The 16,231-nt window shown below is 40.3% G+C and overlaps 1 protein-coding gene across 1 annotated transcript in view; it reads right to left on the bottom strand.

Moving 5' to 3' along the window:
* Positions 1–16,231, bottom strand: part of LOC128381260 (cytohesin-3-like) — a 30,596-nt gene that overhangs the window by 3,357 nt on the left and 11,008 nt on the right. The window contains exons 2-11 of the mRNA XM_053341218.1: positions 14,396–14,478; positions 13,877–13,941; positions 12,561–12,627; positions 12,246–12,364; positions 8,631–8,711; positions 8,415–8,527; positions 5,473–5,621; positions 5,183–5,294; positions 3,898–3,900; positions 807–883 (exon numbers count right to left, since the gene is read on the bottom strand). Coding sequence (XP_053197193.1) covers positions 807–883; positions 3,898–3,900; positions 5,183–5,294; positions 5,473–5,621; positions 8,415–8,527; positions 8,631–8,711; positions 12,246–12,364; positions 12,561–12,627; positions 13,877–13,941; positions 14,396–14,478 — 869 coding nt within the window. The remainder of the gene's footprint in view (positions 1–806; positions 884–3,897; positions 3,901–5,182; positions 5,295–5,472; positions 5,622–8,414; positions 8,528–8,630; positions 8,712–12,245; positions 12,365–12,560; positions 12,628–13,876; positions 13,942–14,395; positions 14,479–16,231) is intronic.

The raw sequence follows: 16,231 nt of genomic DNA, 5'->3' as shown, positions 1-16,231 counted from the left end.
TGTGTGTGTGTTGGGGGGACCTTGAGGAACAGCCTTGTGTCCTGCTTGTCATCTTCCTACTAATGAGGGGGCACAGCAGGGGGAGGAAATGCTTGTTTTTTTTTAGTGTGTGTGTGTGTGTGTGTGTGTGTGTGCGTGCGTGCGTGCTGCGTTAACACTTATGTCTGCAGTGTGATTATGTACATTTGTGTGCATGGGGGGAGGGAGGTCTTCTCAGAAATAAGGATGCAGGGTGCTGGGGTGGAGCATGGGGGTGACTCGCAGCGGGTTGTGTGGGGGGACACTTGGCTTATGGCTTAGCGGGGCCAGATGTGTGTTGTAGATTTTGCAGATGTTTCCCATGATGCTTCATGTTAATTGCTGGAGTGAAGTTCATTTAGGTCAAAGGGGGCTGCATCTGTTAAAGAGCAGAGCTGGAAGGCAAAGACCCCTGCCTCTTTCTATAGCTGTGTGTGTCTGTGTGTGTGTGTGTGTGTGTGTGTGTGTGTCCATTTCACTTAGAATCCTGTCACACTTTTTTCATGTCAGCTATTTTACACGCTAAGCTAATATTGGATTAAATAATTAAAAACTATTTTTAGCCGGATTCTTAAAGGAATAGTTCAATATTTTTGGGAAATAACTCTCAGCAGGAAAGCTTACGTGCACATTTCCCAAAATGTGAAACTATTCCTTTAAGATCCTCTCAATCTAAATGTGTTTTTGTGGATACTCTGCAACAAATAAAGAGTTTATATAGCTGTCATATACATATGATACAGTCCGTTCAGGCTGTCAATAAGCATACATCTGATCTGACTACTTACTGTTGTGTATTCAAAGTAATACAAGCAGTTGTCTGTCAGTATGAACCACCTCCTCTTCCACGTCTTCACCCTGCCGCCTGGAGAGAGAAAAAAAAGGGGCACCATATTTGAGTTCAAACTGAGGAGGTGACAATGTTTATGCTATAGAGGCTAACCTACAGGAGACCTCAGCTCCACGTGCCACATCTGGTTCTGATCATCAGCTCTCTTCATTATTAGGCTCAATCAGAGGCTTGGATACTCCTTCCAGCATCCCCTCCCAGTCCCAAGAGTTTGATGCCTGAGGGCCTGGCGAGCGCAAGGGGAATGAGAGGTGAGGAGGGGGAGGTTGTCAAAACACTGGAACTCTGTGTTCACTTGCAGGAGAAGGCATCCCTCACATGTACACACCGCATACGACTCAGAGGGAGTGATTTTATGAGACTGACTCGAGGAAATTCTTTGCTGATATGTTAAAAATAGAAACCAGTGGAAGAAAAATGTAATGACTTATGATTGTTGCAGAGAGGGTTTGGATTTGGAGCAAGTAATCCAAAAATGTGTCTCTCTTTTAAAACATCTGAACTCTTTATGTCATGCTAAAAATAAAAAAGTCCTTGGTACACAATGCGAGGAACCAACTGAAAAGCCAGTTGTAAGAGTGAAGAGTTGCATTTTCCTCTTAAAGGAAATCTCCTTATAAGAGACACAATCTCTCCATCTGTCTGCATCACCAGATAAGAGTAGATTATTGGGATTATTGGATTTTTGTTAATTACACCATCGGTGACGCAATGAGCAATTTACCTATGTAATCAAAAAAAGAGAAAAACATAATGTGGCTGATATCAATGCAAAGTCTGCAACGCGTGCATCATAATAGTGTGTTTGCTGACTTCACAGTTTGTGCACAAAGCAGCCGTTACTGATGTCATGTTCACTTGACCCAGATTTTTATTCTATACTGCTGGCTACAGTTAAATCCAACATCTACATTATATATGAGACATTTTTACCTTTATATGCTTCCACTGTGTTTAACCCACTAAACTGGACTGAGCATGTAAAACAGAGTCTGCAGTTGTTGGTTAAATACATAAGTTTGTTAAAGTTGTATTGTGCTACTGTCAACCATATGGCAGGATGGATAGTTGTTTATCCTGTTCAACCATATGTTCCATTTCATCCCAAACCTGACATTTATCATGGCTGTATCCTTGTTTTTCCCAGTTTCTCTATGTGTGTGTATTTCTAATGCAGATGTATCATTCACTTCTCTGTTTAGAGACATTCAGGGAGTGCAAACAAATGTGGGATGGTTCAAAATTGTGCAAAAGTTTAAGGGAGTAAAATGTCTACTATTTCTTAATTTTCATGAAAAATGTTCCCCATCAGTGTAATTTAGTCTAAAGGTTAGGCCTATTTATTGGATGAATTTGAAGTCATCATAGGCCGGACAGCCGCAATATTGTGCGCTGACCGGCCATTTGTCTTATTTAACATTGATCAGATGTCAGTTTACAATCTTAATAGAATTTGAGATTCCGTTTACTGAGAAAAGCCAGTCAGGCCGAATCTGGTGATAACATGTAAAGATGACATAGTGACAATCTCAGTCTGTCTGGTTTACAGTGGGGGTGAATTTAAAAAACAAATCTTCCCCTGGAGTATAAATTAGCGTGGAATTCACTAATGGGTAAAACTGGACCTAAAATGATCTGGCAAGTGCAGCTGGTGGCATGAAGAGCAAGAAAGGAGGAGAGAGGAGGATCTGCAGAGGAAGAAGAGGAGCAGCAGCAGGAGGAGGAGGAGAAGGAGGAGGTACTGAGGCCTGTAGGGTATAAGGAACAGAAGCAGGAAAATGAAAAAGGGGGCAAAGATGTTCGTTATTTCACTGCATTACCAGCTATGCAGCAGTAGATAGGTAAGAAGGTACACATTCCCAAAGCGCAGACTGAAGAAGGCCATTCACTGAAAGCTCGAGCATGACTGCATGTTCTGGCAGATGGCTACACAGGAGCTGTATGACGCACAGGGCGGTCTCTAATGGTACAGAACATGAGGTGACCTGGCAGCTTCTTTCAGAAAAGCAACGTCAGAGCAACACAGGAAAATATTACTTAAGCTTACAGATGATTTTGGTTTAGGTGATTCTGTGCACTTGCTTATATGTTAAGATTTTGAGTCCTAAATGTGTTAACTGTTATGTAATGGCAGTGACTCCACTCAGTTTTATGATGAAGTGATGCAAACATGAATAATCAAACAGGTTTTCCCATTTAAATCAGTAGTCTAAAACTATATAGAAGTGTCGCACTAATGATGTCATTTTAGTTAGTGTGTTGTAAAACTGTGTGCTCACATAACTAAAAAGAACTGTTAATATAAAATGAATGGATGATTGTAGTTTGATAGTCACATTGAGATATTGTGTTTTGTCTAACAGTACAAAACCCAAAGATATTCAGTTTGCTATCATGTATTACAAAGAATAGCATTAAATCTTCACATTTGAGCCAAAACCAGCAAAGTTTCTGCATTTTTTCTTGGATAATGACTAAAACATAAATTAAATGTTCACCTGAAATTTACTTTCCAAATAAGTGGCTTAAATATCTTCAATGATTCTGGATGATTCACTCACAATCTACCAGTGAAACTAGGCTGTAAATATGGTACATTTAAGGATAATAAAGGGAATATGGCAATATAGTTTGATGAGGTGAACAGTTATCTTTATGATACAAATGCATCTTATAATAAAAGTTAGCGCTCAGCTATGTGCGTGCACCAACTGAAACGAGCCCTCTGCGTCATCTGGCCTCCCCTAGAGCCAAAAGAAGAATGCAACCGACCCCCATGCATAATGATTAAGACATCCCGCTCGCCTTGCCATTGAAAGAGATAACCCATCACCTCACGATGCCATGGGGTGATGAGGTGAACTTATTTGCCTATTAACAGTTCTGATACAACAAGCCAATTACTGTAGGTGAGGGGACTAGCATGTTCAGGGGCCCGGTGTGCTAAAGAGATAATGGCAGCCAATGCCGTTATGAAGGCACTCTGTGATGAACCGAGAGGATGGAGGAGGAAGGAGTGTTATACCTACCTCCTAATACAGAGATTTAAGAAGGAAAAGCCATCACAGAACAGAGTGAAAGAACAGAACAAAGGGTGAAAGGGCGAACGATTAGAGAGAGGGAGTGAGGAATAAAAACACAAAAGGATTTGAGAGACACAGCAAGCACAAAAATCACCATGACAGACAGACAGAGAGAGAGAGAAGCTGAAAGTGTAATCACAAAAAGAAGCATGCTTTAGGAGAGGAGAGGAGAGGAGAGGAGAGGAGAGGAGAGGAGAGGAGAGGAGAGAAGAGAAGAGGAGAGGAGACACAATATGAGACAGAACAAAGAGAAGAGGTCACGAGATAAAGGACAAGGACAGAAAAGACACTTAGCAGTTGCATCACAGATCTCCTAGCAACCTCATCTGACATGTTCTTGGTATAAATGGAGCTGGGCCAGAAATGATGAGCTCTGTTAAATGAATTTGTTAGTTCACTAATTAGCCAGCAGGGGCCCTGAGTATGCGGTGCGTTCACACTGTGAAAATAAACTTAGACTATAATTTAAAATGCCAACACGTGTCCTAAATTCACTCATTATTTAAGTCTGGTGTTAATGGACATTTTTCATTCCCTAGCATTAGTTCAAACTAAGGGAATCACAGCTAAAAAAAAACTATGATGCAAATGGACAACTGCTCAGGCTGAATTGCCAGAAAGAACAGGTAATAAAGACAATAACCTAGCACCTGGTCACTACAGAGGTTGTCAGTGAGTTGGCAGTGAGATTCATTAAAGCATCCTCATGAAATAGGTGTGCTGAAAGCATGATGTAATGTTTAATGCTCTCACTCGGTAACTGGTAATCTCTTGTGTCACGACTGATTTTTGTGGAGCACTTTATATTCTCCGCCAGAGCTTTTTTAGACACTGAACTCTACGCAAAACCCTGGTCCAGATTTACTTTGCGCTGGCTGTTATACAAGCTGGTAAAACTGAACTCCTAATCATTGGAAAAGGTTTTTAAAAGGGTTAGGGTTAATTGTGTTGTTTAAAGTTAAAGATCCCTCCAGAATGTTTTAGGAGATAGACAAATACTGCTTTGAATAAGAATGTGCGTATATGAGCCTTTCAGCCTTCATTGCCCAATAGCCCTGTTGACCTCCAGCATGGTCACCTGAACGCCCATCATAAACAAGTCATACACACACAAACACAAATCACCACTGAAATGAAGAACATAACACATTGTCCATCAAACCCATGTTGTGGCTCCGCTGACATAAATCAACATGGTCAGAGTTCATTTAGTGACGCTGAATGTACGTACCTAGCTTTAAAAGCCAGCCTTCTCTGTCAGGGTTGAAGAATGTGTGCGTCAGATCATTCCCATCATCCTCTGGGATTTTAAAGGGCTCGTTTTTGATGCTGTCATAAAGGTTCTGTAGACAGGGGAGGCAAAACCGTTAATAAAACTGGGAAACGGTGGAGGGTGGAGAGAAAAAAAAGCCTCATTCGTATGGAGTAGGCGTGACAGGACGGTCACAGAGATCAGTCATCACACGCACGCAGGCACACACTCACACACTATACACGTTCTCATTATAAACAAATCCTCACTCTGAGAAGCTCCTCTGGCAGGTCTCCTCCTTCATTGATGCCTCTGTTCATGGAGATAAAGCGCTCCACAGGGGGCTTGTCTCTGACGTTGGGGTTATGTAGGCTAGTGTTCAGCATGATGATAGCAAATGACAGGACGTAGCAGGTATCTGAGAGCAACAGTAAGGAAATAAAATGGGTTATAAAAGTGCATATCCTGCCACAGAAACCCCCATTTACACCTGGTATTAACACCTGTATCTGGATATCTACTGTATTTGTACATTTGTACTTTGTTAATGCAGTTAATTACATGTTATTACCAGGTGAGGTCAGAGAGTAGCACAAATTACACATGATGCAGAACAAAGCATAAATGGTAAACAGGTAATAACAGACAATTACTTATGCTGCCCATCAAGATCAGAAATAGGACACATTAACCATAATTACCATCATTCTTACAAGTTTTATGCATATAAAAATGTAAACAAAGTGTATTTTATTTTAAGAAGGGGTCATTTATTTTGTACATTAAACAGGTAACTCAAATGGCATTGTTCATTTCTGACATATGTGGTTTAACATTTTCAGGTTCCAGTACATATAACATGGTGTCATCAGCATATTGTGATCATTTGTGTTCATTATAAACTTTTATGTTATTTTTTCTTCTTACACATGTAATTATTCGCTATATTCCTATTATGTATGTAACAAGGGTTGGCAGTTGAGCCTTAATTCTTCTAAATGTAGATTTGAAAAAAATGATTTAAAAGAATTTCTTCAATTGTGGGTGCCAAAAAGATAGACAGAGAAAATATGTGGTTTGGTTTTTTTCTCTTTGAGAGAGAAGCTTTCAGACATAAAAATCACTTTGTATATGTGTGTGTGTGTGTGTGTGTGTGTGTGTGTGTGTGTGTGTGTGTGTGTGTGTGTGTGTGCGTGTGTGTGTGTGTGCGTGTGTGTGCGTGTGTGTGTGTGTGGTATGAGAGAAAGAAATTGTGTGTGAGTGGGGAGGGGACTTTAGTCTCTCCACTGTGTGTTAATGTTCAGACTCACACGGGCCAGTGGCTACGTGTAAATGAATCATTCATTCCCTTCTATCTGTCTCCTCTCACTGACACACTTTGGTCCTGGCTGTCCTGCACTGCCTATTGTCTGCTCACTAACACACATTCTCTATAAAAAAAGAGGAGCTTTGCACACACATACACACACACACACACACACACACACACACACACAGGATGTAGTGTGGGGCAGGAGGTGCTGGAATGTCAGTGAAGTTAAAAATAATTATGAAAATAATGAAGGACTGAGGGAAATTAAAGATAATTAAAGATCACTGATCATTTTATGTTGTTTTTTTTGAAGGGCTCAATGTGTTGTTACTGCTACGCACATGTTCCTGTGTGCTGCTTTGCTCTGCCTTACACCCACACAGACTATCACACACACACATAAACACACATGCCTGCCCCAGTGCAGACTTTATGAGACCACTGAAGAAAAGAAGAACTCTTTATTCATTAAACTCTGATTCTTTTGTAGTTCAAAGAAACATCCACTACTGTATGTGGGTGCAAAGTCAGCGTCTGAAGAATAAATAATCTGAAACATTTACGAGTGGTGTCATTTTAGAGCCTTTTATCTTGTATATTGTCTGTACAAAAACCACATATCTCTAAAAAGTAATAAATAAATAACAGCTCTGTGTACCTTTTCAAAGTATCCCATTTCCACCACAAGACCATATGCATCTTCAACAATCTCCCATGCAATAGTTTGCTCTATGACCTCTTTAATTATTAACTGACTGTTGTAGTTGTAGACTTTGTTTATCACAAGCCTGTGTATCACTCAGCCAGGTTGTGTCTTCTTGAATAATGCATGTCTCATGTTTGTTGCTGGTTGTTTACTCTGAACTCATGTGCTGCAATGATCTGTTCAGTCAGGGTGAGATTTGGGATTTGGAGTTATTTTTATCCCCGGTGGGAACAAAAATGTATCCCCTTCATAGTGATTTATGCTGTTTTACCCATAGACCATATAAATATAGATCAAAACTTTTAAAAGTATATTTAAAAAAATCTAAATTCATTATTAACATCTTTGCTTTTCTGCTCAGAGATTTGCAGAGATACAGTATGGGTAGAAGAGAGATGTGGATGTCCCCTCCATAGACGTCCATCATCAAAGCAGACTGTTTCTTAGTCTAATAAGTAGGCATACATTGTAGCCTATTTATTTTCCCATTGCATGTTGTCATTATTGTCTATTCAGCTGCGTGCTCCACATAGAGCTGAATTGTGCAGTGACTTGCAAGAATGGCATTTAAGTGTATTGGCACGTCTGAGTGGCGCTATCCACAGTACTGAAAGGAGCATCGCCATCTGAAATTAGCATTTAACCTTTTGTTTAGTTGTAAATGATCATCTCCCTAATGTGTCCACATGAGGAAAGGACAAGACATGAACATGACATCATATCGCTGAGAGTGAAAATACTCGCTCCTAGATGAATTCAATTAAAATGGATTAAAATTTCCCCTTCAATGCAGTGCTCAAGTTCAAGTTTCTTAATTGTTTTATTAAAGTTCATAATTATTTTATAAATGTTATTGCAACAGCTACAAGAAATAGCCAGATATGCTTTGTAGACTAGGTGCACTGTGGTTCTGATTTATTTTCATGAATACAATGTTTCAATAACACCCCCCACCCCTAGTTGTTACTGTAATCTGGTTAATCTCTCATTGAGGCTTAGTTACAGTAACTCTTATGGCTTAATGATTGAAATGCATTAAGCAAAACAGGCCAGCACTCAGCACGTCCTGTAACACATCCCTCAGGCAGTATTTCTGTTGGCACGACTGCATATCAGCACAGTGACTTTGTCCAACATATTGGATTTCGCACTTTGCTCATATGAATATAGACAAAGTTTGCAGTGAGGCTGACCTGTTGACTGGAAGACCCCGGGGTTGCACTGGCAATACCGTGAGGCAAATGCTTCCATCATACGGTCGATCTTCTGAGCTTCACCTGGCAGACGGAAACTCCACAGGAACTGCCTACAAAGAAATAAAAAGGAGATTTCATTTGTGAGGCCACAAGCGGTTAGGACGTAGCTGTGTTTGAACAATGCTTCATATTTGGTTTCAACATTCAGCTGACCGTAGTGCTTGGACGAGGTTGAGGTCTGCAAATTCATGCAGCTCCACAAAAGCCTGCAGCACCTTGATGTTGAAGTCATCCCTGGTGATAAAATAAAAGAAGAATTAGAAAATCAGATATTCTTTCTTTAAGCTATTTATTTGTTTTGTTTTTTTCAAAGAACAAAACGAAGAACCCTCTTAGAGAAGATGTAAAAAAAAACCTTTGGACACATCACAAACTGAGAAAACAGGTGAGGGGAAAACCATATTTCCTCCATGAAAGCATTTCTCAACCTGCATTCCTTTTTTCCTGCATTCCTGTCATGTTTGTGCTAGTATTCATACTGGACGATGAATCTGGAAGCAATTTAAACAGCTGGCCGCTGCTCAGCATTTCTCCACCCTGAGGTGAGGGGGGGTAGGAGGAGAGGGGGGATGGGGGGACGGGGGTGGATTGATGAAAAACAGCTAAACCAAACCCACACAAGCTCCTTTTTGTCTGAGGTTTGTTTGGCCATCGTAGGGATTTTTGGAAGGGAAAAAGTCAACAGTATGCTCTCAGGCTGCGGTCACAGCTTCTCTGATCATGTTTGTTTGTACATCAGAGTCCGGGATCTCGATCCTGCATCACCTTCATACTGCAGATTGTTCAAAAAGAAACCAAGACTTTTCAGACTGTTGTTTTGTGTGGAGGTTGAGAGGAGTACAGAGAGAGTTGGTAATAACATTTTCTGATTATTTGGATGACGTCTTGGGAGTCCAATGAGTGTTTATGAACTGTCGTCTGCAGCCAAATGAAATGACTCACGTCCTTTGAGGGTTATATAGAAGGTTATTGCTAAAAGTAAATTCATCACAATGAAACTTGCATTGTATGTGACAAACAAAGCTGAATTCTACAGGAACAATAAAAGAGCTGCCAAACAAAAACTGTCTGATGGTGTAATTTAAGAGCCTCCATCCATCTTCATCTCTTTCAAGCCGTTTCCTCTCTCTCTCTCTCTCTCTCTCTCTCTCTCTCTCTCTCTCTCTCTCTCTCTCTCTCTCTCTTCAACTGTCTCCTCCTTTCCATGTGTCCCTCTCTCTGTTTTCCTGCTGTTTCTCCCCCCTCTTCATCTCCCTCTCTGCTCAGCATGTAATGATAGGTTCCTGCTCCTTGCATAAGCTCAATTAGTGATAATTACTGAGCGTAAACCCGCAGCCCATGTTTAGTGTGATTTCCACCAGGTAGGTGGCCTCTTTGATGATCCTGCGTGAATGAAGCCTATTGCCAACAAGAGGAGCCCCCAGAGTCCCCCCCCCCCCCAACCCAACCTTCAGCCTTCTTGAGAGAGTGTGTTTTCTTTTCGCAGCTGGGAAGATAATACGTGTAGTTGATGAGATTTCCTGCATGGATTAAAAGGCACAAAAAGGCCAAAAAGTATTTATTTAAGTCAAGACTTTTTATCCAAATCAAACAAATTTCAGTGTTTCGTTAGGAAGTTGTTTGTTTGTTTTTTGGTACTTTAAGAAATCAATTTTATAAAATGCCATCCAAATTTTTTTATCTAATATTCTTTAATCACCAGTCAAAATCTTGCCGAATTAGGTGCGATCACATGGCAAAAAAAACAATGGGGTACAAAGGCTTCAGTGTGAGCAGTGTACCCGTTCACCATCTCCAGATACACCATCAGCTGCAACTACTAAACAATGGAATGTGTTTTCTTCATTTTTCATTGTTCCTGTTTTGAGGACCAAACACAAGTCATGTGAGTTTCTACACAGCCTGCAGAGCAAACTTTTCCAACTCACCAAACAATGAACAAACCAGCATCAGAGTGAGTAAACTGACATTTGATTATAGTCCCTGTATTCAAAAAATTGTAAGGTATTAATACTTAAACTTTCAATCCAGATGTTCTTCTTTGTTATAGTTTATAACAATATTGGCGCCTTAAGGACAATTTGTACTTTTTGTGTTCCACGTCTGCAGATAACTGTTGTCTTGTGGACACTTTCCACATGTGCCTCCAAGTAAACAGGGTTGCAGTATGATAACTTTCCACAGTTGTAAAAGTAAGCTGCTAAACTGTGCAGTGTTTTTCTGATCAGCCTTTAGAGGCAATAATCTGCTACTCCGAGAAGAATTGCTACAACGTATTTCATTCTCTCACCAGCACTTAAACAACAAGACCACACCAACACAGCCCCTGGTATTGTTTTAAACAGGACTGTTTTCAATCTGAATGCAGTTGAGGAGTTTCTGTATGTTGCTGAACAACAAGTAAAAGTCAAAAAAGTGACAGCTGCATATATACAATAGAAAAGACAGGCATTCCTGGTTGCATTTCCAGCACATAGGCTGTTGGTGCTCTTGCAATGCTTACAGTCCACGTGTTCACAAATTTTGGGTCTGCGTGGCATTGGCACAGACCCTCATGGCCATTCTCTACGCTCAGAGGTGTTACTTTCCATGGACCATCTGTCAATGAAAGCTAGTCTGTGATGTCTTTTTTGTGTGAATGTTCTGCTGATAATTTGGTATGAAGATCGATAAATTAGCCAGGCTGACATTCCAGCCAGTATTAGCTTTTGGCAGACATACTACTATCAGTCAATAATAAATTGCAGTACAGGAATGCTGAAAGTGATATCTTAGATTATTAATATAGCCGTTTAGAAACAGTCTCATAATTTTACAGTTTGTCCAAAAGAGAGAGAGCATTGGCAAGTTTATTTTTCAACTTCACAAATGTAAAACTTTGATATTTCTATCAGATTAAATGGACTTCCAACGAGGGGCCTTTGTTGCACGTCATATCCGTCTCTCTTTTTCCTTGTTTTCCTTTTCAAAAATGCAAAAAGAAAAGAAAACAACCAAAAACTAAAAAAAACAACTAAAAACCCTTAAATATCAGTTTTGCTGGCAGAAATCTAAAATGCATCACTTCCTGTTTAATAGAGTCTATACTGTAAAAAGACATACATTACTGTATTACAATGAGCATTCAGGATGGCATATATAAGGATTAATAATTACAGGATGAACTGAACATAGATTGAATCATTGCTCTGTGCTATATCAACTGAGGATAATAAGGAGCAAAAAGGTTGAACTTTATATGCAAAAATAGATGAATCCTTTAGTGTAAAATGAAATTCATAAGAAATTCATGATTATTTTGCACATAATGAGACTTAATTTTCATTTTAATAGTACTTAAACGTTATAATTCTAAACCTTTTCCTGGTATCTGATTCAGTGTGTTTTGTCCCTGTTCCCCTCCGCCTCTTCAAACATGTTTAAATAATTTCACCTTCAGATAACACCATCCATCTCACTAGTCCGCCGCCTATCTAAGACAGTCCCTGCGTCACAGCTGCAGGACTCTCCTCCTCCTCTATTATCCATCAGTCTGGCCTGAGATGTGAGGAGCTGGATTGTCTTTTTATTACCGGTTATAAGTCCAAACGATTGGACTGCGACAAGACGCCCACGCTGCCTCGGAAGATTCATGTCGGCGGGGTCAATCATGTTCGCTTTCTTTAATCAATAAATCCAGCTCATAATTTCCTCCTCTAATCACAGAGGGGAAGTAAATCTCATATAAGGAGGACTTAGTCCCATAGCCTGATAGACGCTCTGACTCACCGCTCGCCCAAGTAGTCTCCGATAACGGTCTTGTTGAGGCCCTCGCCTTTGTAGAGGAACTGGGCGATGTCTTCGGGAGTATGTTGAAGGAGGTCGTTCTCCAACAGGAACTGGATTCCCTGTAGAGGAGAAGGAGATCAGAGGATGAGTCTGGCTGCTCAATCTTGGACGGGATGATGGAGAATGACAGCTTTTCATTGTTGAGAACAGACAGACATTTCAAGGCTAACAGATGCACTGAAGGCTGTGGTGGCTTGTGATGAAAACATAAGGCTGCTACAGGATTGAAAAATAGAAATAACCACACCATAGTACCTTTTTTGGGTCCATGTTGAATTTCTTCCTGCCCATGGCGATCTGTTTGTTTCTCTGGGATGTTTTACTGGAAAACATGAGGATAAATGTGGAGATTCAATTAGGTGAATCCACTCATTCGCCCTAAACAACACTGAAAGCCACAGATTGTCATGTACCTAAACATCAAGCACAACAAATACACTTTATTTATAGTCACGTCTTGGAAGATTACTTCCTGCCACATCTGTTCAACACATCATATGGTCATGCCTGAGTCTGAGCTGAAAAACATATGCACACGCAGACAAACCCAACAAAAGACAGACCTCTGATGTGTTTGTGTAACGCAGGTGATAAAAAGTATAATGATCTCAGTGACAAACAGCACACAGTGTGGACACACAATGATTTATACATGGAGAGAATGCCTGATTGATTTATACAGGGCACCTTCGCTGTATGCTGACTATCATTGTTTGTTTTATGCAGCTGTCAGTTGGAGAGCACAGCACACACTGTCTAGCCAGGCTGTTATATGCAGTATATTGTATATAATTATGCTGTTAACATTTTACCCAACAGTGGTCAATATTTCTGTGTGGGTGAACAGAAAACAGGTTGATCTGGTTGGTATAACGGTCTAATATAGCTACAATTTAAAGTCACATCCTGTCCAGCTGAGTCTACTTCATCCACATGTAAAGCAGACTCAGCAGCCCATGTCATTCACAACACAAAATGCCTTTGTAATGTTTGACATCTCTTACCAAATCCAACTATGATAGACGAAGAGAAAATGTTGTTATTTTGTGTTTTTAGATCCTTTTTTTGTCAAACTGGACACTGAAAAAAGCTGTATGCCATCATACAGAGAAACATTGCTACATACTTAATAACAATTAGAGCTGTAATGGTTAATTTAGCGATTATGCAACTATTTTCATAATCGCTTGTTTTCAACATCTAAAAATGAGATTTGGTCTGCTGGTCAGATAAAACCAGACACCTGAAGGCGTCACCTTTGACTGACATTTTTTAATTATTTTCTGACATTTAAGCCAGAAAACAATCAACAGACTAATCGATAATGAAAATATTGGGAAGTTGCGGCCCTAATAGCAGTCATATAACATTTAAAAAAACTTTAACTATAACTTTATAAAGTTGGCATTACTAAAACTTTGTTATTGGGTTTCCACATAAATAAGATAAAATGTCGTGATGTAGATTAAAGTAATAGAATTATGTATAAATTACAGTTCTACGCATCACATTTATAAATTGAATCAATAAAGCAAACTGTATTGGGGAGAAACTTGGCTTCAGTAGCTTACCTCTCCCCAACACACGTCAGCTGCTCGATCTCCGTCATGACCTCTGCGATCTCGAACTTCAACCTCTGAGAGAGAGAAAAACAGACAGACAGACAAGCAGCTGGTTTTTTCTCCCAATGTTAAAAAAGGAATGTGTGAAATGGAACGGTGTGTGTGGTATAAGCAGTGGAATATTCATCACTTCTTGTGAATATGGGTTAACATTGACGTCCATTATGTCAATTTGCATCATTTACAGCATGCAAATACGCCTACAGTAGATATAAATATAAAGGTTATGACTTAAGTTCAGACATAGACTGTAGACATAGAAAGTCTACAGTATGTTTTGAAATGATTCATTGTTTCCAGTTTCAGTATCAGGAAAACAAGGCTGTCATAAGAGTTACATTCCCCCTGATAATGATCACAGGCTTCACCTACTGAGATGAAGCAGTTTCATTGTACAAACATGGTAACCAGCATCTACACCCACACACACACACACACACACACACACACACACACACATACACACACCTCAATATCGTCGAGCAGCTCCCTCTTCCTGCGTCGGATGTTTGACAGCTCATCCCTCTCCTCCAGGGACAGGTCCTCAGGAACTGAAACACATGATGGAGAAAACACAGCACGTCTTAACCCTTATTCGTGTACAGTCCACATCGCTCCTTCCGCTCAGCTCTTACTGCACAACAGTTAAAAAAAAGAAAAAGGAAAAAAAAAAGCCAAGATCATAAGGCGAAGTAATAGGATTGCTAAAGATGAGGGAAAACAGAAGTGAGCCATAAATCCAATCTCGTATCTGCATGTTCTTAAGGAGCTCACAGCAGAGGTGGAAAATCAGCTTGGAGATTCATCCTCCTCATACAGTGAAGTGACAGGAGTGCTACTCTGCTGCTGCTGCTGCTGCCCTGCTGCTGCTGCTGTTGCTGCAGTGACTATTTTAATCGTATTGAGCTGGAGCAAGGACGTAGGTTTGGTTTTAACTTGTTAGGGACATTTGTTTGTCAGTCGGCCAAAATAACTGCGTGTGAGCACTCACTCTGTCACTCTTTTTCTCTTTCATAGGCACATGTGTGCAAACATAAAAAGCCTGACTCTGCAAAATGTTTAGTTTACTGAATGTGCATTTTATGACTTGCCTGAAACTGCATTTTTTTCCTCCGTTTTTTGGACGACTTAACTATAAACCTGAGACCAAAATGAATATTTAAATATGACCTTTAGGTAATGTGCTACTCTGTGACTAGCTGCTGTAAGGTTTTCAAACTTCACTTGAGATTCTTTCTTTCCACAGTAATGGTCAAATCTGTCTTTAAATCATCTCAAAAACTCCCATTTGTGTTATTCATTAGTGCTCACTTGAGATGCTGCAGCTCGCCTGTCTCCAATAAGAGGAGTTTATGCAGCTACATTGTTTGAGACTGGAACAATATTAGTAGGGACATGTCCCTACTGTTCATACCCGTTTACACTCATGAGCTGGGGCAACACATATCAAGAGCCTGCGTGTTCATCTTAATTAACCAGAGAAAGAGAGAAGGCAAAGGGTCTTAATTATTCCACATGAAAGTGCTTTGCCCCTTCCCTCCTTCTCCACTTGGCCCAGGGGATAATTCTATTAATAAAACCAATCCAGATGAAGTTTTCTACCATATATGTGAATATGGTAATCTAACACAGCCTACGACCCTGATTTACTGGCCGTGGGGGTTTTAGGGTTCCAGGCAAATGTGAGCAAGAAGGGAAGATGACTTGTTTTCAGTTCAGTGTTTCGGTCTTGTTTTTCAATCTTATATCCCTCTCTCCTCTCCCTCTCTTGGTTTCAATCTCCCACTCACACTTTAGATCTCAATTTTCTCCATCTTTCAGGAGAGGGCTAGCGCGATCTAGCTTCATTAATCCAGCTCAGAGACGAAAAAAAAAGAAAACGCAAATCTCTCAACAGGAAAATGGCACATCTAATATCATAGCTGCAGCTTTGGGCCTACATGTTGCTGAAAGAGAGATATGAAAAAACCCCACCACTTGTTATTTTCCCTTGCAGGCGGGAAGCTGCGCCAATTAAAGTAAAACAAGGTCACCGGGCTCAAGAGGAAGCATTCGGTCCCACTTTTAATTCGACAGCTTGTAAAAAGTGTAGCATTCAGGAAAGTAATGTATTGTTATAAACAGTATTCATGTTAACAGGGAGACAAAAGCTGCTTCCTAACGTACTCATGTACTCCTGAAGCGCTACGATGAGGGTCAGGTAAACAGCGGGAGACACAGCTGAGGGATTTCCTTTGTGGGCCAAGTTTTTAATAGACAACAGAGGGGGATGTGAGTGCACAGCGACTGAGAGTATGAAAATAA

The sequence above is a fragment of the Scomber japonicus genome, chromosome 20 (assembly GCF_027409825.1).
Source record: "Scomber japonicus isolate fScoJap1 chromosome 20, fScoJap1.pri, whole genome shotgun sequence".
Classification (NCBI taxonomy): domain Eukaryota; kingdom Metazoa; phylum Chordata; class Actinopteri; order Scombriformes; family Scombridae; genus Scomber; species Scomber japonicus.
Note: the sequence above shows the minus strand (reverse complement) of the source record. Positions and strands in the feature narration are given on the sequence as shown.